The 23,650-nt window shown below is 38.5% G+C and overlaps 1 protein-coding gene across 2 annotated transcripts in view; it reads right to left on the bottom strand.

Moving 5' to 3' along the window:
• Window positions 1-2,152: 2,152 nt before the first annotated feature.
• Window positions 2,153-23,650, bottom strand: part of PPP3CA (protein phosphatase 3 catalytic subunit alpha) — a 202,859-nt gene continuing 181,361 nt past the window's right edge. The window contains exons 10-15 of one of the 2 annotated variants that reach the window (XM_050895410.1): window positions 21,659-21,733; window positions 16,681-16,707; window positions 12,664-12,748; window positions 8,476-8,573; window positions 5,722-5,751; window positions 2,153-2,502 (exon numbers count right to left, since the gene is read on the bottom strand). In XM_050895410.1, the coding sequence (XP_050751367.1) occupies window positions 2,309-2,502; window positions 5,722-5,751; window positions 8,476-8,573; window positions 12,664-12,748; window positions 16,681-16,707; window positions 21,659-21,733 (509 nt within the window). In that variant the 3' untranslated portion in view covers window positions 2,153-2,308. The remainder of the gene's footprint in view (window positions 2,503-5,721; window positions 5,752-8,475; window positions 8,574-12,663; window positions 12,749-16,680; window positions 16,708-21,658; window positions 21,734-23,650) is intronic. The other variant, XM_050895409.1, reaches the window with a different exon arrangement.

Raw genomic sequence — 23,650 nt, forward strand, 5'->3', positions numbered from 1 at the left:
TGTGCTGTATTTCTATACAATCTGAAATAAAAATTTCAATCTAAAATTAACCCAGCTTCCTAGTCCTGTATATTATGAATTCTCTTTATTTTTGCCACCTGTCATATTTTGCCAAAATTAACAAGAACTGAAGTGGGAAAAACACATAAGAAAGCAGGCACTGAGCCAACATTTAACAATGTTACCTGAAAGGAGGACTAAAGCAATACCCACAACATTGCACAATTTGGCATCGTCCATCAGTTCTTCGCAGGATGACAGGCTGTGGAAGGATGCTGAGCACAGTTAGGGAGAAAATGAGAACAAAGAGCTTTGACAGTTCACCTCTGACTAAAAGAGAGAGCATTTGAAATCTGAAATTGTTGAATTTTTTTGTTTTTCCTTAAAGAAACATTGTAAATGATACTAATTGACCTTTTTCAAACACTCCAGATGAGGCGGGAAAAGCACACAGAGGGCACAGGTTTTCTTCTGCACTCTTCTTGTGGGATACATCCTACTCATTCTAGTGAAAACCCAGCTTTCTAACCAGAACTTGGGGGAAGACTGCAGATGTTCAGTAGCCTGAAACAGTTGGGTAATAAATGAATTTTTCTTCTTAGTAAAGAACTGACCTTGAATCGTGAAACGAGTCATTCTTCTCTTACACCGATGGTCTTCTCCTGTCCAAAGCAAAAGAGAGCAACAAGTGCACATGCACGTGTGCCTGCGTGCGCTTCTGTGACTGAGCCAGCAAGAAAGGGAAGAGTGCTTAAGTTCATGCACATTTTTATTGAGTAGTAATATAAAATGCTTCTTTCATTGTTACAAGTGCATGCTTTGATTGCCAACATTTCGAAGTCAAATTACAAAGGCAAGGCTGTAGGCTGTAGTGAATTACTTGGGCACTTATACAATTGTTAAAAAATATCAATGGACTGTTTTGTTTTGTTTCTTTTTCAGAATGAACCAGTTGAAACCCGTAACTGATATACAAAGGGAAAAAAGTGAAAAAATTACACATTTTGTGGCACATGACAGAACAGAACAAAATGCCTAAACCATTATGACATTAACAGTTATCATGCATTTAGAATTTCACATGTAACTACAAACTTATTTAAATTTCACAAGGTTTGCTAAACATGCTACCCATCTATATGTGCACTGACAAGCTTATGTTAAAAACTTTAAGAATACTCTCCCCTTAGATTTTTCAAAGCTTTTTTTTTTGATTACAAAATTTCAAAGGCATTAAGCATTTTTTTTTTTTAGAGAATATAAAGTACGCCAGTATACATACATTTCCAGTATAAGTCAGACCACTAAGCGCATTACAGTCCCATACAGGCCTATACAGCCATTTTTTTCTTAAAAAACATGCATAGGCAGATTTTTACAGAATATAGATGCTTTTCACTGCACTTAATATGGTGTCTTGTTCACTATACTTAAAAATGCACCACTCATAAATATTTAAATTCAGCAAGCCACAACCAAGACTTGATTTACCAAAAAAACCCAGAAAACCCCCCAAACCAAACCCCCCTAAATATAAACAGCAAAAAAAGATAAATGTTATCATTATTCCAGTTTTTTTTAAACAAAGAAAAGGATAATTGCTGCCAAATTAGTAAGATAAGTGTTATATTTAAAGAAGGGCATTGAAGCACACTAAAGAAACCTGAGGTAAGCATAATCTGTACAAAATTAAACCCTCTCTCTCTCTCTCTCTCTCTCACTCTTTCTTTTTTTTTTTTTTGGCATTTTAAACAAATTTCCAACATTCTTTTTTTTTTTCTTTTTTCTCTATATTTTTAAAGACTGCCTAATTTATTTCATCGCCATTGTCTGACAAGAGTAGCAAAACATTATCAATAAATAGTCCTTATTTAGTTTGTACATTTTGTTAAAAATGTTTTGATGTTGTCCATGTTTAGTGCTGCAACTGTAAACGTACAATAGTTAGTAAGAAATTAAACAAAGTTTTCATGTCCAGTAACATAATAAAAGGCCTTTCAGTAACATATCTAGACATTCCCAATGCAGTAGGAAAACATGTTCATTCCCCTAACTTTGCAATATATACCAGCATGAGCTTTCATTTTTCTACAAGCATTTTAAAGGCATATCCAAAGGAGGTGTCTCTCCCCCACCCCCCCTCCCACCAAATTAAAGTTGACGATCTCTTCGTAGATGATTTTTGTAAACTGAATCCAACATCTGGCCCCCAGAGCAAGTAAGCTATCACCAGAGGCAAGAACATCCCACTGCTGATGTGCAGCAACCCCATCGCGCCCTGCAGCTCAACCCCCCTCCCAGACAGTGGTCACTGAATATTGCTGCTATTACTGCCGTTGCTGTCCGTGCCATTAGTCTCTGTGGAGATTGCCTTGTTGATGGAGTTAAGGTTGGCATCGGATGGCACGTCTCTGCGTGGAGGCATTCGCTCATTAATTCGATCTAAGCCTTTGGCCTCTTCGAAGCTAGTGATCTTATGCTGGGGTGAAAATCCTTTGATAGCTAAATAAAGGATTATTAAAAAGTAAAATTAGCAAGGTAAAACTCTTGGCAGCTTTTCCCCCAACTTATCAATGAGTGCGAAAGTCCTTCTTTGCGAAGGCGGCAATGAGAAGATCTGACAAGACGACTGACTCCTTACCGTACTCAGAAAGAGCTGGGGGTTAACCACCACCATCTCTTGCAACACAACTGGTTTTTTCAACAAGATCAACTTCCGATATTTTGTTGTCCACTGGGGTTCAGCTTAAAATGCTGAGAAGCTGACATGAAACTACAGTTTGCAATTAGGAATCATGCTTAGGGCACAGCCGTGAGCTGGTGAGTTAGCATTTGTCGTCATCACTTACAGCCTTAAAGACATTGTGCCTCGCTGTAACATCCTTAATCAGGCAAAACTCCCATTTGACTTTCAAAGACCCGGGGGAAAAGCACTGGCCAGTTACAGATGGCGATGACATGGTGAGGCCAGTTTGCGGGATATACATTAAAGCTATGGGAGATCTGGGGCGACCCTGCAACGGGTTGCCTCATGTTCTCAACACAGGCGAGCTGCTTGTTGATTGCTTGGGGAAGTTACCCTCCCCGACACGTCCCTGGACTTGTAGAAAGCAGCTTGAGTCAAACAGCGGTAACACTGTGCAACATGGACCAGGGATATCGTCATTTTGGCACATTTGTACAATTTAACTTCGGAAACGCGCTGACAAAGGACCAAAGTTCCAACTGAACCTGAGGACTTTTGATCTGCCCTTCAGCAGCGACATTGATGAGGCCACACCAACCTCAGAAGGCAGCCACAGGCTGGGGAATGTATTTGTAGAGTGTGATTTTCATTTTATTTCATTTTTTTCTCTCTTTAATTGAAGAGTTGAAGATCTTTAGATTCAAAGCAAAAGAGAAAAAAGCACTGTAGGCAAACAGCAGGTCACAGCTCCGTAGATAATTTGTCATAGCCTTCTGTGTGTTTTTCTCTTATCTGCACCAAATCAATGCACTGCACTTCCAGAACTGGCACTTTTTCTATGCCTCTATCTTAACATGCCATAGAGCAGAAATGGTGTGTTAGTACCAGGAAACTGCAAACTCCCTGGGGAGAAAATGGTAGGGGAGTTTCAAAGATCAAATTCAATATTCCTTCCCTCCCTTTATCTTCTCTTTACCCTGAAGTACTCCTGCTCTCCTTCCAATATGCAGTCCTGATTCTGGACAAGCTGTTAACTTCTGTTAAAAAAAAAAGTGAACAAACCCAAAACCCCAGAACATCCCTGGTACCAATCTACCACTCCTTGCATTTTGGGGGAGCAAGAAAAGCGTTTTCATGCTGATATTTTTGCCAACCATTCCTGTGAAAATGGATAGATCCTGTTTGCCTCAGGATTTAGTTCCTTAGCCAGTTTCACAAACGTTATATTGGAACTTTGTGAAGTGCATGGGTTTCAACATGTATTATACTTCAACTCAGAAAAGCAACATAATGGTGATTAGTCAAGTGAGCAGGGATGGAGCAGTGAAAACAGAACAGGCCCTACAATGAGTTTTTTCAAGGTTTTTTTTTTTACTTTATCTTCTACCACAAAAATGAAGATGTCTAACAAGCACCCAGGCCAATCCCTTAAAGCAATAGTTTAATGGATGGCCGTGTTGAAGCTGAAACACTTGCTGTGTCCTGGAGCTGGCCAGCAGCACAGCCCGGTCGGTGTTATCGGGCCCTGAATCAAACTGCAGACGGACAGTTGGTAAAGGGTGAAACATTTTCTCCATCATTAGCTTCGTCTACATAGACTAGTTGTTATGACTATGGTTACAGTGTCTAACTAGCAAGGATGGCAAATCAAGAGTTAACTTGAAGGGTGCATATTGCTTGAATGGGGGCACGTTCAGTCAATTGTATTTCAAGCAGACACGTTATCGTCTGTAATACTGAGGAAGGTGCTCTGCTGTAGTTGCTGGTCAGACAACGAGTATTAGCAGTTTACATTGAGAATATACTAAAACACAACACATAGTCACAGAAAATCACAGAAAACAGCCAAACTGTCAACGAGAATGCACACTGCAGATTAGAGATTGCCGATAGGAATAGATAATTCCAACATAAATAGCAGCTTACTCACTGCTATTTAGAAAGCAGTTGTATTTTCTCTTACTTGTTTGTTCTGTAATTTTATTCACTGCTTTACAAAAATAAAAAACAAATTCAACTGGCCAAAAGGGCACATCTTACCAATGGACAGCGATCATCAGATTTTTTTTTTTAATTAACTAAAAAAAAAATACCCACAGAAAATTTGAGGGGCAAGAACAAAATACAACTGAAGAATTTTGTTTTAAAGGGGAATTCTGAAAATTCTTCTCCCAAAACTTTATAATGCTGAATGAGTATTGCGCATCTACATTGCAATACGTGATTGCTTAGGTTTTAACCATAGCATTAAAAATTGCTTAAGGGTTAAATTAGAGGTCTGTCAATAAAGCACCATAATTTTCAATACTAAACATTCAGAAATCTTCTGAGGCAGCCAGTCACTTTATATTTGTAGCTAAAATGGTGCTGGTGTTAATGGTTGCTCTAATGTAAATATCCAGTGTGTAAACTGCCACTACCAGAGGAAGCAGACATCTTGCAGACAAATGTCTCATGTTGTTTTACTTGTAAAGAGAAACAGAAACATGCTGAACTGTAACAAAAGACCAATAAAAATTTTTTACTAGTGATCTAAAAGAAAGGAAACAAACTGAAGCAAAAAAGAAAACGGGGAAAAAAAAAAACCAACAAAAAGAGAGAATATTTATAAAAAGTTGTGTGTTTTCCTCCACCAGAGATTGCTGAGGATGGTTTGAGGTGGAGACAAGACCCAGCCTCCAGCGCACAGCTTTTGAGCTATGTGTCACAGAGCATTTACGAGCTGCTGCCGAGTTGTGTCCTGTGAAAGCCAAGTCCCCTGATCTCCTCCTGTGGCATTACTCAGTGCTTAGTTCAACATACAGCAATTCCACCGTGATTGTAACTTTCAGAAAAAAGAAAAACCCCACAACAGCAGCAACGGAAAAAAAAGCAAAAAACATTTTCCCCTTTAAAGCAATTACATTTTGGTTAATACCGAGCCACAATTGTTAGCCCAACACCCACACAATCTGTACAAGCTACAGCAAAATGAATACACCCAGCAGAGCCCTTATCTGTTGTGGCACCAACAGAAAGGGGACTGGCCAATTTACCTTCATCAGCCTCAATAGCCTCAACAGTAGCTGAAGAGAAGAAAGGGGTAGCAAAACGAATGAGAAAAATGAGCAGAGGATTTTAACTCTAAGAACAAGTCAGTGAATAGCAAAGGAGCTACAACACTAATGTTACTGTAAGTGCTGGATTTTGGCAAAACAGACACACAGAGAAATGCTTACACAAAAACAATAATTTGCAGATTGAATTAAGCTATAGTTTGTTTTGAAGCAGAAGTTTCACAAACTAAAAGTTTTTAAAGACACATTTGAGTAGTTTTCTTTTGACTCAAAAGAACTACAAAATGAAAATGTTTTCCATATTGCACATCTGACCTGAAAAGGTCATTGTATAATTCTCCCAGCTTTGAAGAAGAGCGGTTTGATTTGCCTTGTCAAAAGAGAACGAAAAATGGCATAAAGCCATCACACAAAATTCGTACCACTTACGATGTCAGCTTGAAAAGTATTAGCTGCCAGTACAAGGCAAAAAAGCCACATATACAACTTCTCAGAAATATTTTTTTTCTCTCTCCTGACTAAAAGAAACCTCCCCACAGCAAGGGACAGAGTTTGCTCAGACAACTTTGCCTTTGCTTGCAATCTTGCCCAGTCTGCTCCATCTGTAAGCACCCTTTTTGTCAACCCTGTCTCTGAAAACAGCATTCTTCCAGTATTTTATTTAAATCAATGGACATAGATACAGGACTGACAGCTGTTGGACCTCCAAAATTGCAAAGTCTGGTCAGAGAGAGAAAAGTTTGTAATCAGGAGGTTGCTGCAGTGTTATGAATACCATGTTACCACTGTTTTGAAACCATTCATTGTTCTTAAAGACATAATTGCATTTGAATTTACCCACCAGCTTTGGCATGAATTTGTTTCTACAGTCAGAGATTTAGAAGCTGATGCAAATCAGCAAATGCAATCCAATATAGCAATGGTACAGCTCAAATATTTAAAAAGAAATTTTGATTTTCAAGAACTTCTCTGGTTTAGAGAATAGCTCAAGAAGCCAAGTTTTTAGGAATTCCTCTCTTCTTTTTTGTCTTATTTTCCCCTACGTAAAAGCTTTTTTCGTCCTCCCTAAAACCCAAACAATTTTTTATTGTAGTTAGGATGTTAAATATGGATTGAGATCAATACTAAAATATGTATACTATTATCTTGCTGCATGGGGAAATGAGAGGAGCTAACCCGCATGCACCAAGGTAAGCCTATGCCTCTCAAGCTACAGAGCAAGAGAGATGGCAAAAATCAAGGAATGAAACCAATGCAAACTTAAAAGAAAAGGAAACACGATAACTAGGATGAGAAATTAAAATGAATAACCAGATCCAAACCAGCACTGACACATTAGAAAAAAATGATGACTAAAATGTATACTTCCACAACAGAACGTACTACTCATATTTTCTGTTAATACATATGGTAATATGAATGTGTGCTTAACAGAAACTATGTAAACTTCAGATTATTTGGTGAATGGGGTACTACATGTTAACTAATGCAGAAGCTTGTGTATAGTAATGTTTTACTAAGCCAGAATACTGCAGTATGAGGAGATTTTCCTTTTAGCCATTGTAACAAGAACTTTAGACAATTTTCTCAAATTAATTTCAATTCCTAATATTTTGCCAGGGCAACAATAGCAGTTTCCTTGGACCAAATTTTCTGACAAGCAACTGTATGGAGAAAAGCCTAGGTAAAGACCACAACCCCATTAAGAAAGGCATCCTGTGGAATCATATTGCAGCATTTTCAAAGCAGAACGTTACTATGCCTGTAACACACAAGTCATCAAAAAGAAAAAAGGGAAGGAAAAAAAAGGGGAAAAGAAGGTTTACCACCGTATACCTGAATCTTCTAGGTAAAAGAGACAGTAAAGGGAAAAATACAGAGAAAGAATGCTCCAGGAAGGAAACAGGAAAACAAGAGGCTGAGACTGTGTTAAGGTTATAAAACATTTCTATTTCTTACATCTACTGCCAACAGAACCTCAATAAGCGAGAGACATTCTTGTGTGCCTGCAATATACTCTACAGCAATACACACAGAAAAAAAGGAGAGCTTACAGTAGTAAATTAAATACTTTGCAGCTCCTTATTCCAAAAGGAATATTTCATCAAAGGCAGCCCTACTATAGACTTATAGAATTCCTGTAACAAGAAGCACTTGGTATAAAACTGAACTGACAGTCTGTATTGTGTTTGTGTACTAGGCAAATGTGGTGTTTGTAAGAGCCTCCCTTCACTTGCGCTTAAATCAGAGTGAAATTGTTCTCATGCTGTCACCTAGAATTGCTAGGAGAGAAAATCTCATTCTAGAGCTATTTTCCATTGGTGATTCTCTATGAGGAAGAACAAATCAGATAAAATAAGAGTTTAAGTGTCATTATCTAAGCTGAACCTTCAGTACTCTGTGTATCAAAGGCTGCTCTTAAAAAAAACCCCAAAAGATGCTGTAAACTGTGGAAAGAGTGCACTTCACATGCAATGCTGATCTACCATTCTGAACAGTTGATTTTCAGGGACTTTTTCCCCCCCTCTTTTTTTGAAAATCAGTGGTACGTAAGAAGTCTTGAGAAGTGGCCTTACATGAACTGCTCACAAATGCTCCAGTACAACAAACCGCCTGTTTTATTCTGTCCTTTATTTTTTTCTGAGAAGACTGCGGTTACTTTTCTTGGGTTCTGCAGTTGAAAACCAACTGGTTTTTTTACATATAATGACACACAGAGGCAAACATGCTTACCGCTTTGCAGTGTTTGTTTTCCTCCAGAGAGCACACCACTGGGCAGCATTCCTGTTGGAGTCAAACCTTTCAGCGTCAGCACACTTTCACTCTCTTCTCTGCAGAAGGAAAAAAAACCCAAAAGTAAATAATTGCCTTTTTTTTTTTTTAAACATGGACAACATTTTAGACACCTTAAGCTACACCTGCCCCGCAATGATTTGGTTATCTCCAATCTCCTTACCAGGACAGACTGAATCCGGTGATAACACCAGCACCAGCGCAGTTCCCCTCACTGCTATGTAAGTGGTTCACCTTCGCACCACACCATACACAGACTCCCACTATAGTTAACACTATAACTCGCATCTATGAAACAACGTTATGACATAGGTTTGAATATATATACATAAAACCACAAACTTGATAGGAGGAGGACCAACGGAGCAGTTATTGCCAACAATACATTTAAGTGTCTTACACAGTGTGGTCCAAAATCAACTTAAATTGTTGTTTTGCCTTTGTCTACACTAGCAGTCAGGTGCATTATTTATTAATGATCATCAGCTGCTTAAAAAAAGCAGCTAAAAGCTCATTAAAATTAATAAGAACTTCCACCCTTACTAGCACTGTTCTTAATAGTTTTGTACGCTAAAAATGATACTGGATTCAAGAAAAATGTTTTAGGAAACCTAAATATGTTTTGCTGGTCTTCAAATATGTATAGTTTTTAATATATGGCAAGAGGAATACAACAGCTCTATCCAGACAAGCCGTTAAATACAGCTTTCTACGAGCACTGTAATGCTGTCTGTGATGACATACTTTCTCAGCAGCAAAATTGACCCCAATTCTTTAAGAGAAACCTATTTTGAAGTGCTTTACTTTGAAATATATAATGAAATTAAGCTGGAGGAAGCAAACACAAAGACAGAATTTAGTTCCACATTCACTTGAGGATAATGTGGTTTTGTCTATCAAAACTGTCTCTCAGCAATTCTCCTACTTACCATTTTCTTTAGACCTACGTGCCCTGAATTACTCACGTATTTCAAACAACTCTTGTTTATGTACTACATATACTCTTCAAGTTCTATTTATAGTTTGAAAATGATTCTCCTTGTACATACTTTTCTTTGCGTAATAGTCAAAATCAAATTGTGACCATTTTCCTTGCAAGTTTCCTAAGCAATTAGAACTAATGCAGCAGCCAAATATTTCCAGAATTAACACAGTATTTTCATCATCAAGAGTTACACACCAAAGTTTTTGCTTTCTGTTGATTATTTGCCTCTGCAAGCAAATGCATAATCTGCATTTTCAATTCAGTCCATTTCATCTCTTTTTTTTAAATTAAACCGCAATGGCACTTTTAGCTTCACCTTCATAGGATAAGTTTATTCACTGTATTTTTATTATCTTTAAACTGCATGTCCCCAAGAGACCTCTGTATCACAAATTTTGAGATTTTTTAGCCTTCAGTGTTCTTTATTTTCTATTTGATGTCCTTTAATTCAGTTTTAAAAAAAGGAAAATAAACTGATTAAATATTTTATTTACCTCCCTCCTGTCTAAATATATCCAAAGAAAAGTCAGACTTGAGAAACAAAGTCACAGAGAGGCAATGACAGGGAATCATGAGGTCTTCCACTGAGCTTAAGTCAATCTTTCTATGATGGCCGTTCTCGGCAAAGCTCATTTATAACTTTTGAAACTCAATACAACACTATTTTGATATCTAATTTTGAGACTAAAGCGGCTGAATTGATCTCAGTTTTACATTCAGGTTACATCCTCGAGGAAGGTGGCCACTCCGGCTCAGAGAAGCTCAGAGAAGAGACGTTCGACTGAGTCCTTTGAAGGTGGTCACATCAGGTGCTGCTTGTTCGGAAACGCTTTTCAAGAATTATTGAAATAAATTTCATAAACCAGCAATGATTCAAACAGGAACTTCAAAGGTTTCTGAAACAGGCTGGTTTAGATGACAGTGTCACCGCAGTCTTTGCAGGGCTATACAGAGTTATCAGACACTTGTCTGTTAAATGTGGATTGTGCTGGCAAGACAGAAAAAATAACCCAGGCTATTCTATAGGAACAGTATTTGCAAGATTAACCTCATGTAATCTTTGCTGTCTAGAAGCCTGGCACCTAGCTGAGGAGAACCAACCTTTCCCAGCAAAACAGAAGAGGAGGTACTCCCATGGGGGCAATGGTGGCTGGGATGAAACGTCACTCAACCCCCTGGAAGATGGGTCAGCAAAACTGCCCATTGGAGGTACCTGTTTATTTGCTGACTACGCCTCTGACCACGGTAAGGATGCGCTGTATTTGCTGGTTAAAGCTAAGGGAGAACAAATATACTCTTCATCTTCAGTCCTTCCTGCAAAGTTTCAAGGTCCATCAGTAACCAAGAACTGTAAAAGGTTCAGCAGCTTCAGTGAGTGAACCATCGGCTTCTCCTCTACCAGATACAGTCCATTCTGGTCTTCTGGAGATGTTGGGATGCATGTGGTAGAGGTAAAAAATTGTCTCATGAACAACTCTGAGATGAATTTGACCGCTTTTCAGGGAAAAATCAAGACTGATTTCCATCAGTGCCTTAAAATGTTGATTTTCGTGAAATAATTTAAGAGGGCTCAAAGTTTCAAACGGTGCTAAAACCCTAAGCTATGAGGCTTATGCATATCACTTTAGACAGGGCACATGCAAGAATTATCCTGTATGCTTCTTCCATCCCTGAAACCACTGAAAAGCTTCTGCCCCATAGTTCCCTTTGAAAAAGTCTTTGACATGCAGGTGATGTCAATCACCTGCAAGTTATCAAAACCCAAATATATCAGCTGAGCATACAATTTCAGGCCCTTCTGCATATTAAAGTCTATGTTTCTGTTGAATTAATCCTATATTTCAAAAGGTGCTCCACAACAAAATACAGCGGATCCAGAAGCTGCAGTTCAAGGTTATGGGAGAAAGCCAGATTTCCCAAACTTTGTTTGCTCAACTGTCATCAGAGAAAAATAATCGTGCTGTTTTATGAAGGTGGTGGCAATGTCAGCTCCAGGCTCTCTGCCAGACTTGGTACAGAGGAGCAGGTGGAAGCATTTGATTGCTCCCCCGTCTTGTTTAGGGAGAAGGCATGATGCCAACTTTTCTTTTTTTTTATGGGTACCACTTTGAAGTAGCTTGTGCATCACTAGTAATTCACATATAACACTTTGGGAACCCCAGGTACAAAGTCCTCCATCTTAGTATGCTATTTAAAGCTAAGCTGCTGCAATCTGCAACGCGCGGGCGAACTGCTGTGTCCATGCGAAGCCCCACTGACAACCTGCCCACTGCTTGCAGGCTGCAGAAGAGTCTCAAATCAAGCAAGGTTGAGAGTTTCATCTGAAATTAAGAGTGTATTCTTCAAGTAACTATTTTTACTTCCTTTTTTATATCAATCATACCAATACATTTTTAAAAAATCCCTTGATTTTGCACTAACCATAATAGCCATAAACTGACTACAGCAGAGCAACATACAATTTCCTGAGAAAAAAAAAAAAATCACTCTGCTGAAAGGGAGAACTGTATTTTCTATATTTAGACTTCAGCACAGCACAGTACAGCATGTTTTCTCTTCTGCTTAGAGACATTAAATGGAGAGTTCTAAACATTGAGTAGCAATTAGTTACTCATGTTCATGTGTTTGGGGGAGTGCAGCCCAAGGTAATGAGTCTGCACAATGATTTCCTGGATTTTTAGTTAAATGACCCTAATGCTTTCACCTTTAATCATCTTTACTCATGGCTGTAGCAACAACTGTGGGGGACAAAGTGGGACAGTTGGCTTCCTTTTTAATGAGACATGATGTGGAACATACCCTTTCTCCACATTTAACTCTTGCCTCACAGTGGCTAAGAGTTAATTAGTACACCTCATGAGCAAAAGTCTTTAAAAAAAGGGTAATTGCAATTTTCTTTGCTGATGTCTTTTGTTTGTCTGTTTTACGTTCAGCAAAAGCCCTGAGGAAGAAGATTATTCAGAGCCATAATAAATAGCAGTATTGTATAAATACAACAATCCTTAAAAGGTTGCAGTAAACCTCAGTTGAGTGGTATACTAAAATATCAAATTTGCTGTTTGATTAACAGTGGAGTGCTCTAAGTAATCATTCAAAGATGTCCTTTAACATTAAAAAAAATCTGAAACAGCACAAAACCTTACCTTAACACTGAGAAAACTCTAGCCATTTTTCCTATTGCTCTTATCTTGTTCCTTATAACCTCCTTTCGAGCAGCAGCTGTTGCTCCTATGGAAAACACATTAAAAACAATTATAGGGATTTGTAAACAGTACATCACTATTCTGAACTCTAAACACAAGAAACATCACATTAATGCAACGGTTTGCTGAACTAAGCCACATTTGTAGTCAAAACTGAAAATACTTTTTTTTGTTATTTACAGCCCAAGACTGATCGCTTTTGAACAATCTAGTTATTAGTACCTTTAGAGATGTGATCCTTTTCCTGCTAAACATTAAAGTTGCATGTTTTTTCATCAATGTAAGCTAGCGTTCCATTTCAAAAACATTTTCAGAGACCATACACTTTTGAAAAGAAGTTTCTTAGAAAATAGTCAAAATGCCAAAAAGGTATTCAACATGAACAGTGCCTAAACCATAAAAAAAAGTTAAAAGAAAAGTTAAACAACAATGGAGTCAAAATCTATTTCATAATCTTATCATTTTAAGTGAAAAACAATCATGTTTCACTTAATTTTCTAAAAAAGGGATTGGGTTAAGCCTAAGGCCAAGAGGGTACACTTAGGGTTTTCCCATGCCTAGTTAAAAAGTATTTAAATGGTTATAAAACTTAAAGGCAGAGTCCTGAAAACCAGCACGAAATGGTAGGGATTGTGTTGGCTGGCAGCGGTTAAGAGAGTTCCATAGAGCAACTTCCTTCTCATCACTGCTATGGGCTGCTCAAAATTACAATTACTCTGAAATTTGTGAACTCACACAATAATCTGCCTTAAAAAAAACGTATGCTGGAACAGAGACTACAGTTCAGCTAAGTTTGCATGTGTACTTGTTACTTGGATATCATAAAAACCTAGAATATTATCTGTGCATCCAAGAGAGAACAATCTGAATGGGAAAAGCAAAAAGTACTAAGTTATCAGAACAAGGAATTTCTTTTAATAAGGACCCTCCACATGCCCGAGAAAATGTCATGTTATACTAAGTAAACCAGTTTCATTTAATTATCACTGTCATAACCACATACATCATGAAGATTTCTCCCAAAGGTTTCTGAATGACAGGTAACCTTGGCTCGTATGGATGCTGCCTGACAACTCCTGCCTCGGAGGTTCAAGAGTGCAACCTGAAAACCACTACATATCACGATAATGCTTCCTTCTTCGCTGCTCCAGAATTCAAGGACAAAAATGAAAATTTCTGTTTTCAATTCCTAGCAAATTGAGCCATTTTATAAAGTGGAGTCCATCATGGAAGCTAAAATAGCAGAAAGGGCCAAAAATGAGGGAGGCGGTTATGGCAGCAGAGGGGACAGCCCCAGGGAGCCAAGGCAGCGGCAGAGACAGCCGCCTGCGGGCGCCAGGCAGGGGAGCAAGGCGCTGCCGAACGTGGGTGATGGATGCAAGAGGTGAAAAGCTGTAGAAGACACAGCCATGGGGCCCTCTCGTGCAGACCTTCCTTTGCTGTATTATGAGTGCAAAGCGACTTCAGCCGAAAGGGCTCATAACGAAACGCAGGCTCCGCTGAACTCAACGGCCAAAGTCCCATCTGCTTCACCAGCGCCAGCGTTTCACATGCTGCTCCTCCTCTTCACGGTCGCAGCCGCTCTGGGCAGCGCTGGAGAGGTCCAACGCTGCCACACAGGAGATTTGCTGGGTGGCTTCTGGGAGGTGACTGTGCAATAATTCTCACAGTTCCAGTTTTCTCCATGCATCTCTGCTGATGGCAGCCCTGTGGCTCTTCTATCAGGCACTGTCACCTTTTCTACTGCAGATTTCTCAATTACAATTAAACTCATAACAGTTTGAGACTACCGCTGGAAGCGCAAGCGTTGTTTCGTGATATTTACTAGATGACTAGGTGGCCTGGCTGATACCCTGGCATTTTAGAAGAGGTGAAGAGGAGGTACATTTTTTTTTCTGTGCTTGAATTTCAAAACAAATAGCCATCCTTTGCAAAAATTTCAAAATTGAAAATAAACTCAACTCACAAATCCTAGAGCTGTTCAAAAGAAAGCTAAGTAAGCGTAGGAACAAATATCACAGATAAAGACATAAAACCTCAGGATGAATCTCACTGCAACTTTTAACACTGTGGTCAAGATCAAGTTTAACTCTAAACAGTGCAAGGGGTGAGTTTGATAACGTGGGAGCTCAATAGCCATGCACAGGGAATCCTGCAGAGCTGCTTGTGGGGTCGTGTGTCCCTGACCAGCCTGTGTACAAACAGGTCCACATGAGCCACCTCGTATGTGCCCACAGCTATCACAATCTGCATGCTCAACTGTTGATAACTGTATGCTTACATACTGGGATATGTTCGTACATCTGCTGAGGAGCGTAAACTAGATGTCTTACAATCATGCATGCTACTTTTGCATGCATCCATCTTTTGGGGCAGCTATTAAACGCATTATTTCCAGGCATTTCTAACTGTCCTCCTAGACTGTCTTGAAATTATGAGCCTGTATCTTAAAGTTCAAACTGAAAGAAACTATGCTGAGAATGATGGCTTTCAAATCTCCCACATATAAAGATAAAAATGAAAAGATATTAAAAATATAAAGATAAAAATATAAAGATATAAAGTCTTAGGCATAAATGTCTAATTCTAGACAATAAAGAGTGGGAGAAACAGCTGTAATTCAGCTGTAACTGAATTAATATATTTGTAACAGCTTAATGAAAAATTTAAATTAAACAGCAATGAGTCAGCTGGGTTCTTCAGGACATAGAGGGGGTACATTCCTGCCTCAGTTACTATGATCTCCCTGAATTGTACTCTCAAGATACACAAGACATGGTTTTCATCCTTTTTTACCCTGAAAGCACTTAAACACAATTTGTCTTTTTTTTTTTTCGCCCCCCAAGTGTCACTATCCCTACTTGTTTATTACAAACCCACAGTGTTCTAGTTGATCTTGTAAGTATATTCGACCTTTTTCAGTCACTGTTGAACCTCCAGAAGAGTTGAGAACTGAAAGCTGGAAATATAATTTATGACCGAAGTTAAATACAATGCCCTACACTTACATATAAAATAAGAATGGAAAAAAAAGACTTAGTTATAAAACACAACAGGCTCAAAGGGAGTATTTTGTTTCTCATCAATACACATAAAAGGTTACTAAAAAATACACTTAAAAGATTTCCTAATTTGTAACAGATCTGTGAAAATAACTTAAAATATTTTGTTTACTAAAATATTAGTAATTATTTTATTTATCCTATTTTTTTAAAAACATTATTTGCTAAACAATGCACCTGATATTCACAATGTTTTATTGCCCTGTTAGTTTTGACTGAATACTACTAGCCTGATATAGTATTTGGATTCCCTAACTATTTATACATAAATCTTAAACTCACATTTCAAGTGTGAATACTCCAGTTTATTATTCTGAAATTCACTATTACTGCAAATCCTTCTGAATTACTTCAGCTACACTTAAGCATACACTTCTGTGGAAGTAAATGGGTCACAACCTGAGAACTGGCTATGGGTAAAAGGGTAATTTTAGCCTTTGCAAACAACACCCGATATCCTCTTCAGTTTTTACTTTTCTTTCAATATCTAAACAAACCCTATTTGCATGAAGGAACTTAAAAAAAAATCATCCAAGTTTAAAATTGGAGTGGAAAAATTATTTCAGAGGTAGAATAAAAGCTTTGAATCTTACTTCAGTAATTTAACAAGTTCTATTGGATTTTGGATTTGTAGCATCCAAACACAGATCTTGCAAGCTGGACGTGTAGAACTTATATGAAATGTAATTTAGGCCTTCAGATTAAAAAGCAGAACAATGAAAAAAAGAATATAAACTCTGAAAATATTCTGAGATGTAGGATTGAACAGATAGAAAACAATACTGAGTAAAAAAGCCAAACCCAAATCTCTCACTGGTATCCTAATATATTATATATTATCTAATTAAGCACTAGGAAAATTAATGAAACTTAAGCCTTCCAACTTATTGAATACCTTTCTTCTGTGCATAAATGGGATCTTCTTATGAATTCCAAAGGGGGGAAAGAAAAAGATCAGTGATGTTTGTAGAGTAAAAATAAAAAATAATACAGAACATTTGACAACATCAATGGAAACGCAATGTTTAAGTAAAGTCTGAAAAACAGAAAAGAAACAAATTAGGCAGGGAACATCCAAAAGGAAAGAAACAGATTGAGAATGATGGGGGGAAAAAGAAAAAAACCTTTTCAGCTTAAAGCCTTGTTAGTAGGTTTTGCAGGAAACCAACATGCAGGCAGAAGATGAGCAGCGAAGCTTAGCCTCGGTGTTACCACCCCTTGAACACATACTTTCTCCTACATTATTGCAGCTGCTTCGATAAGGCTTAATAACTTCTCAAAAACAGCCCCCCCAGTTTATATGGAGTGTGCCTGCCTGATGACACCTCTTATCTTAGAGGAATCAAACCAATTCTTCCGGTTTATTTATGTCTGATATCTGAAAGAATAGCTTACTCTCATAGACATGTCTGCTGCTTCTACCAAAATCTGCGCTATCTACCGCACACATGCATTTGTTCAAATGGTCCAGCAGGTTACAGTTATCAAATCCAAACACCACCATGGTACAAGGTATTGCATTTTAAAATAAACTATTTTTGAGAGCAAGACAAGTGCAGCACTCAGTACCCAGGCACAACTGCACCATGACACGTGTTTTGGGGGCACTGATTATCTAGTGCACACTGCTAGCTTGGTCCAGAGGCAGAGCACACCAATGTGCCATACTATGGCTCACATGAAAAATGCTTTGGGCATGGAAACAATCATACCTGGCCAAATAAATGAATGAATAAATAAATAAAAAGATCACATTAAAATGCCCCTCTGCCACCAACTCACAGAGACTAGGTATACATTGCAGCCTAACCTTGCTGATTTAGAGGAAGAGCAAACATAAACCAGTGGGAAAAACCCTCCATTCCTCTCCTAGTTAAAAATTAACTCATTGAAAAGCTAAGACTCCCTCATCTGCCCAGGCAGTACCATGAACACCCTTACCAAGGCATTGGTAAGTAACTGAGATCTCATGACAAGGCCTTTGCTTTTGCCCAATCAGTCTCTGTGTTAGCTGGTGCAGAGCTTGCCCCAGGTGCAGTTTGTTGCACTGAAGCCTGTGGCAAATTTCGTATGCCACTGTTCACAGCAGAACCAGGTTTTGATCGGCAGGAGATGTTTGACTTGGTAATTCTCTTTAGGCTCAGACTACAGCACTGTACTGGGGAAGCTGTATTCCAACTGAGGAATAAATGCTGCAGCTAGCACTGTGATAGCGGCTTTTCCATGAGAAGGCTGTGAGGTACAACGTTGAAGGCAATAAAAAAATTAATGCAGGTAATTTAGGAGTGTCTCTATGCCAAATCACGATAGCGATGCATACAAAGCAAGCAGTGCATTTGTGTCAATTGTCTGTTACATTATTGCACCCTTTTAATTAGCAGCTTAGTTTTTTCAGTCAAATGCATGAGGCCAGAACTGTTGCTAATTAAAATAAAACAGGACTCTCACTATATGCTGGCTGGGTGGAATTATTTGCAGCTCCTACTGCTAAGCGATACGTTTGATGCACAAACCATACAGCACATGAGCTAACGTTCACCCAATACATTTTTTGCTGGATCAGATTATATTGCAACCACCATAGCAAACAGGAAAGAGAGAAAGTACATCAAGAGGAAACTATCAGAGATGAGAAAACTTGACCTATCATATCCTCTCATTTTTAAAGCAAGTGAAACCAAAAGGCCAATACAGGCCAGCAAGGACATATGGGATAAAGGGCACTACGATTGCTATTTAGGCTTTCTCCCACTAAGCATACATAGAAACTGCCTACAACAAATTGATCAGATCCCCATGACGTGTTTCTTTAGGCAAAAAAAAAAAGGGGGGGGGGGGGAGGGAAAAAAAAGGGAATACATGCTGTTGAGCATCCTGCTCATGGCTAGATGCAACATGCATGACTCGGAACCAAAAATAATAATAATAATAATAATAAGGCTCACAAGAACACCATGCAGTGAGGTCAGGCAATACTGATGGGGCTTTGTTTTGAAGGGGGAAGTGAGAAGGGAAGACAGAGGGCAAGAAAGTGTAAGAGAAGATAACAAATGAATGAAATGAATGATCAGTGCAAACCATAGTGGTGGATCATTCTCATTACATGTGGGAACCCAGGTCAGGGCATGTTCAAACTGCAAGGAGAGAAAGGAAATCAGCAGCGAGCCCTGAAAACTACTGATGATATAAAAATAGCAATTATTTTAAAGAATCATTCCATCAAACAAAATGCATCTGTTGTTGCAGATATCAGGCAATTCCTTCTATGGGAAATACTGCTAAAGAAAAATGTCAGTGGGCGAATAGGACTGTACTGCTGCAGTCCTCCAAGGAAGCTGGACAGAAATTATCGAAGAAGGATAGTGGAAATGGTGAACCACTACAAGACTATACAGCCCTTACAGAAACAGTTTTAAGCTGATAATCATTCTAGTTTGTTTCATTAATAACACAAATGAAATACATCTTGTGTTTTCTCCCCCAAAAGGCAAGGCTCTAAGGAAAAAAAAAAAAAGAAAAGAGAGGGAACTCAACTATCTCTGCGAGAAAGAGGATTTTCCTTTGTTGTACAGATAATAAATCAGAACCCACCAGGAAATCATTAAAGATATCAGCCTCTATTTAAATTTAAATCAACCCTCAAATTTACTTTTATGCCTGAATCCTTCAGTCTCTTCCATGTGTACGAGCCCACTGCTTCCAGTGGGCTGGAGGTACAAGCGTGCACCCACAGCAAGCTGCAGCACCAGCACCACAGATCCCATTTTACAGCTCTAAGGGGATTATCCGGGAAAGCAGATGTGAACATATGCCAGCTCTGGTTTTAGCTACACATGCTAAAGAAGGTGACATTTCTAATATCTTCCTTAACATAATGTTTTACACAGAGAAATCATTCATACATTAAAAACTGAAAGCAGATTTAGACAACAGTATTAGCATTACAGTACCAGGAACGGTTTAATTATTCCTCATTTGGAAACTTTAATGCTGTTAGATATCATTATGCAGTACACACACATGCAAGCTCAGAGGATTTCAGCCTGTCTCCCTGCTTAGACCCCTGCAATGCTGCAAACTCCACGTCTGGAGGAGTGCTGTGATAAAACTCCTGGGGAGATGGGGGGGTTCACCCTCCTCCCAGAAAAACCGCAGTAGATGCAGAGACCTCCTGCAGCCGGAGAGGGCTGCTGTCCCCAGAGACCCTTAACGCCTCGTCATTTCTGACTCTGCTTTTGAAAACGTGCTCCTGAACTGTAACTTAGGCATGGGAATGCTGACACACTAAAATTTTTAGGAAAGGACTTACAGGCATTGGCCTATCTATGCTCAATGGAAGTTTATAGTACAACTTTAAAAGAAAGTACTAGGCCAAAGCTGAATTAATTTAAAAATCCTTCCCATAAAGCCTTTGCTTTGGCATTCCATTCAGTGGGATTTCAGCCTGTGCTTAAGTGCTTTCTTGAGCCAAGGATTTTAAGCACATGGTTTTGTTGCTACTGCATTTAATTTGACACAGTTTTTACTCATTGTATGCCTCTGTACTGTTTCACACACTGCTTTAATTACACAGTAGCTACTTATTTAAATTTCATGAGAAAAAAATTGGGCATAATATTCAAACAGGTGTTTTCTTCTCTCCACTGATTACTGGTTTCAATAAATTCAGTCTTTGTCCCAAGTCCTGCAAGATAATTGTTCACGTGCACACTCTGTGGCGGATGCAGAACAGGGAATTCCATCTGGCTTTTCAGAGTAAAATCAAAGCACTATCATCCATAGCCTTCTTCTCCAGCACAAAGGAAACATTTGTCAAAACCTGTGATCTAGCTTCCTCTTCCAAAGATTAAAAATAAAGACCTTGAGAGAGAAGTTTAATTATTAATTACAACTTCATTAAATATTTGTCTTACTTGAAAGTTCTTCCTTCTCCCGGTTCATTCATTCTACCTACAAACATCTTGAGAATATTTGGTACTGTTAGATTTTTCCAGGCCCTTTTTAAATTTTTTAATATTTCTGTTATTTTCCTAGATGATTTTTTTTTTTTTAAACACTGAAAGCATTCATAGTAAGAATGTTAGGGATGCATGGGATTTTTTTCAGTTTTGCTCAATTGAGAAGGGACATTCTGGAGAGCTGCAATTTACTCTTGCACAGCCTAACAGAAAATAATGTCTAATAAAATGAATTGACTTCTAAGAATCCCCAAATTGCAAGATATAAAGTATTATTTACAGTCAAACCAACAGGTACAAGGCAACTTATCATCATATAAACTCCAACCCAAATGACAACTGAAGTAACCATTCCACTCTTCTTAGCAGAAATGTCAGGTCAGAACATTCTCTATCTGTGCTTGCACATTTATTTTTATTGATTCTACTGCTTTTTAAAGCCTTTTAGATACACAAGTGCATTAAAAGAGGCGACTAATGAAATATTTCAAGTACAAGTCTTCCAAAGTTGTGGTACCGATGTTCTGGAAGGAGCTCTGCAGGAAGCTTATTTCATTGTAGGAAGATCATTTCACTGATGTAATTAAACTTTCTATGGGAATCCCTGGGATCTTATGCATGAAATCAACATCTGACCCCTTCATGACAACACAACCCAGATTTCACGGAAGGAAACACTTTTTTTTTTTTTTTTAACCAAAAGAGTGAGACCAAGGAAAGGGTTAGAACAGAGCAGAAGATCCATTAATTCTTTCCAAAGCATGCAGTAAGCAAATCCGCTGGAGTCTAGCACAACAGTTGCTTTCAGCGGCACAGAACTTAAATGGGACTCAGAAAATTATCCAAGGGTTAGTAAATAAGCTTTTAAAGTAGTTTCAAGGCAAACAATCTCAACCAAGGGCAGGAGGCTCTTACCATCAAACCCATCTTCCTCTGTCCCCAATTCATCATCTGAGCAGATGTTCAGCACGTTTACCAGCATCTCTGTCACTAAAATGGAAAACAAATGCAAAATGTTGATACTAAGCTTCCCTAGTCTGTCAGAGAGCAAACCCTAGCTGTAGTAGTGTTAATGAAAATTCAGTACAGAAACAGCACCCACTTTTTAAACAACAAGACCTTGTTTTATGCATGTAGTAATATAAGCTTGAAGTGTCTTGTGTAGTTAATAAAAAGTACAGGTTTCCATCAAAATTGTTCCAAAGATAACGAACACCACAACAAATAGACCTTAAAAAAAAATAATGTGTCTACAATCTCTCTTTTTGCAATTGTCCATGAACTTAGTAACTTTTGTTTTCTCCCCCCAATACATTTTTGCCTTTCATTCAACTTGGACAACAGAACTGACCACTCTCCTCTTGCTGCTACATTGCAGTAGGATTTGATTTCCCTGCTCAGCAAATGGAATGACATTCCAATTGAAAAAGTTACAGCAAGAGGAATCACAGAATATTTATTTATTCAGGTTTTGGACACTGTACTTTCAGTTCAACAAAACATTAACCCTTGTAAGATGCCCACAAAGGGGCAGTGTCCCTTGAAATCCAGGACAAAAATACTAGATGATCATTGTAAGTCCCTTCCAGCTGGACTATTCTATATTAAATAAGAAACCAGTAATGATAATATCATTATTGGTGAATTCAGAATATATTCAGCTTGCTTACTTTGCAACTTGGGTATGGAAGGGTCAGCCTCAGGCTACCCCTAACCTGGTCCCAGCTCTTTCTGGAAAGGCAACAGTGAGACACTAACCAGAGAGCACACAGAGTAAGAACAGCCAAAAAAAACCCCAGCAAAAATCACAACCAAGGAAACGTAATTTAGAGATCAAAAAAGCCAAAGTTACGAGGTAAAATGTGAAATCATTAGCAGATTGAGAAAATCTCCACTACATCTACATGTAGTAAGCATCATTAAAAGGGTTACCAGGCATGTCTAGTCCTGCACTAGCTACACAGGTTGAAACTTTAAATTTTTTAATCAAGTGGTTATTAAAATCCTCTTCTGTGACAACTATGACGGCTTGGAACATTAGAAGGGTGGGACAAAGCTATATTTTTCCTACATTAGTGAAGGATTTAATATTTTCCTTTGACAGGATTAGTGGAAAGACTTTCCACATTAACAATGACCAGTGAAACTAACAGCTTCCTACCTTGGTTGGCCTTTGAGGGAAAAAATCTATAAAAAAAGGAAAAAAATAAAAAGCTGTGTAGAACATCAACTCTTACATCCATGAGTTTTGTTTTGCAGAGGAAGGGAAAACACTGATTTCACTTCTTGGGGCTCTAAAATTTCCAAGCAATTGGTAAGAGTGACCACTGGTAAGACATGAAAGAGGAAAAAAAAGCCAAGAAAAAAGAAGGAGCGTCCACGGTCTCAGAACCTCAACAAATCTGACTGTGCATCCCGCAGTCCCACCTGAAGAGGTCACCAATGGGAAGCCTCTGAAAAGATGATGTTACAGAACATCTTACAGGACTGCAACATGTATGGAGAACAGGCTCATCCTAAAAACGGCCTGGCTGAGTTTACAGCCAAAGAAAATGAAAGCATTTTATCTGCTTCACAAGAGCCTGCAACACGCGTCAGTGTGGATTATGTAATGTCTCCATTAGTGGAAACAGATGTCTATTCATTGTTAATCCCTATTTCATAGTCTATCTGCTTTGTTCACAGAGACCTCAGGCATCTCACCAGCGGCTTTCCTTGTACAAAAGAGTAGCTGAAAACAAAGCTGGTCATGACTGCAGGTAAGAGCCACAGCTGGCTGTATTTCCAGTTGCCTATTAAGAGAGAACTGTTATTCCAAGCAGCTTTTAAGAGTTTATTATAGTTTTCTAGCAGCAATTGCTGTTGCAGCAATATACTATAATGGATGGATCAAAGCAAGCTTCATCT

This window comes from Gymnogyps californianus, chromosome 4 (assembly GCF_018139145.2).
Source record: "Gymnogyps californianus isolate 813 chromosome 4, ASM1813914v2, whole genome shotgun sequence".
In the NCBI taxonomy this organism is placed as follows: domain Eukaryota; kingdom Metazoa; phylum Chordata; class Aves; order Accipitriformes; family Cathartidae; genus Gymnogyps; species Gymnogyps californianus.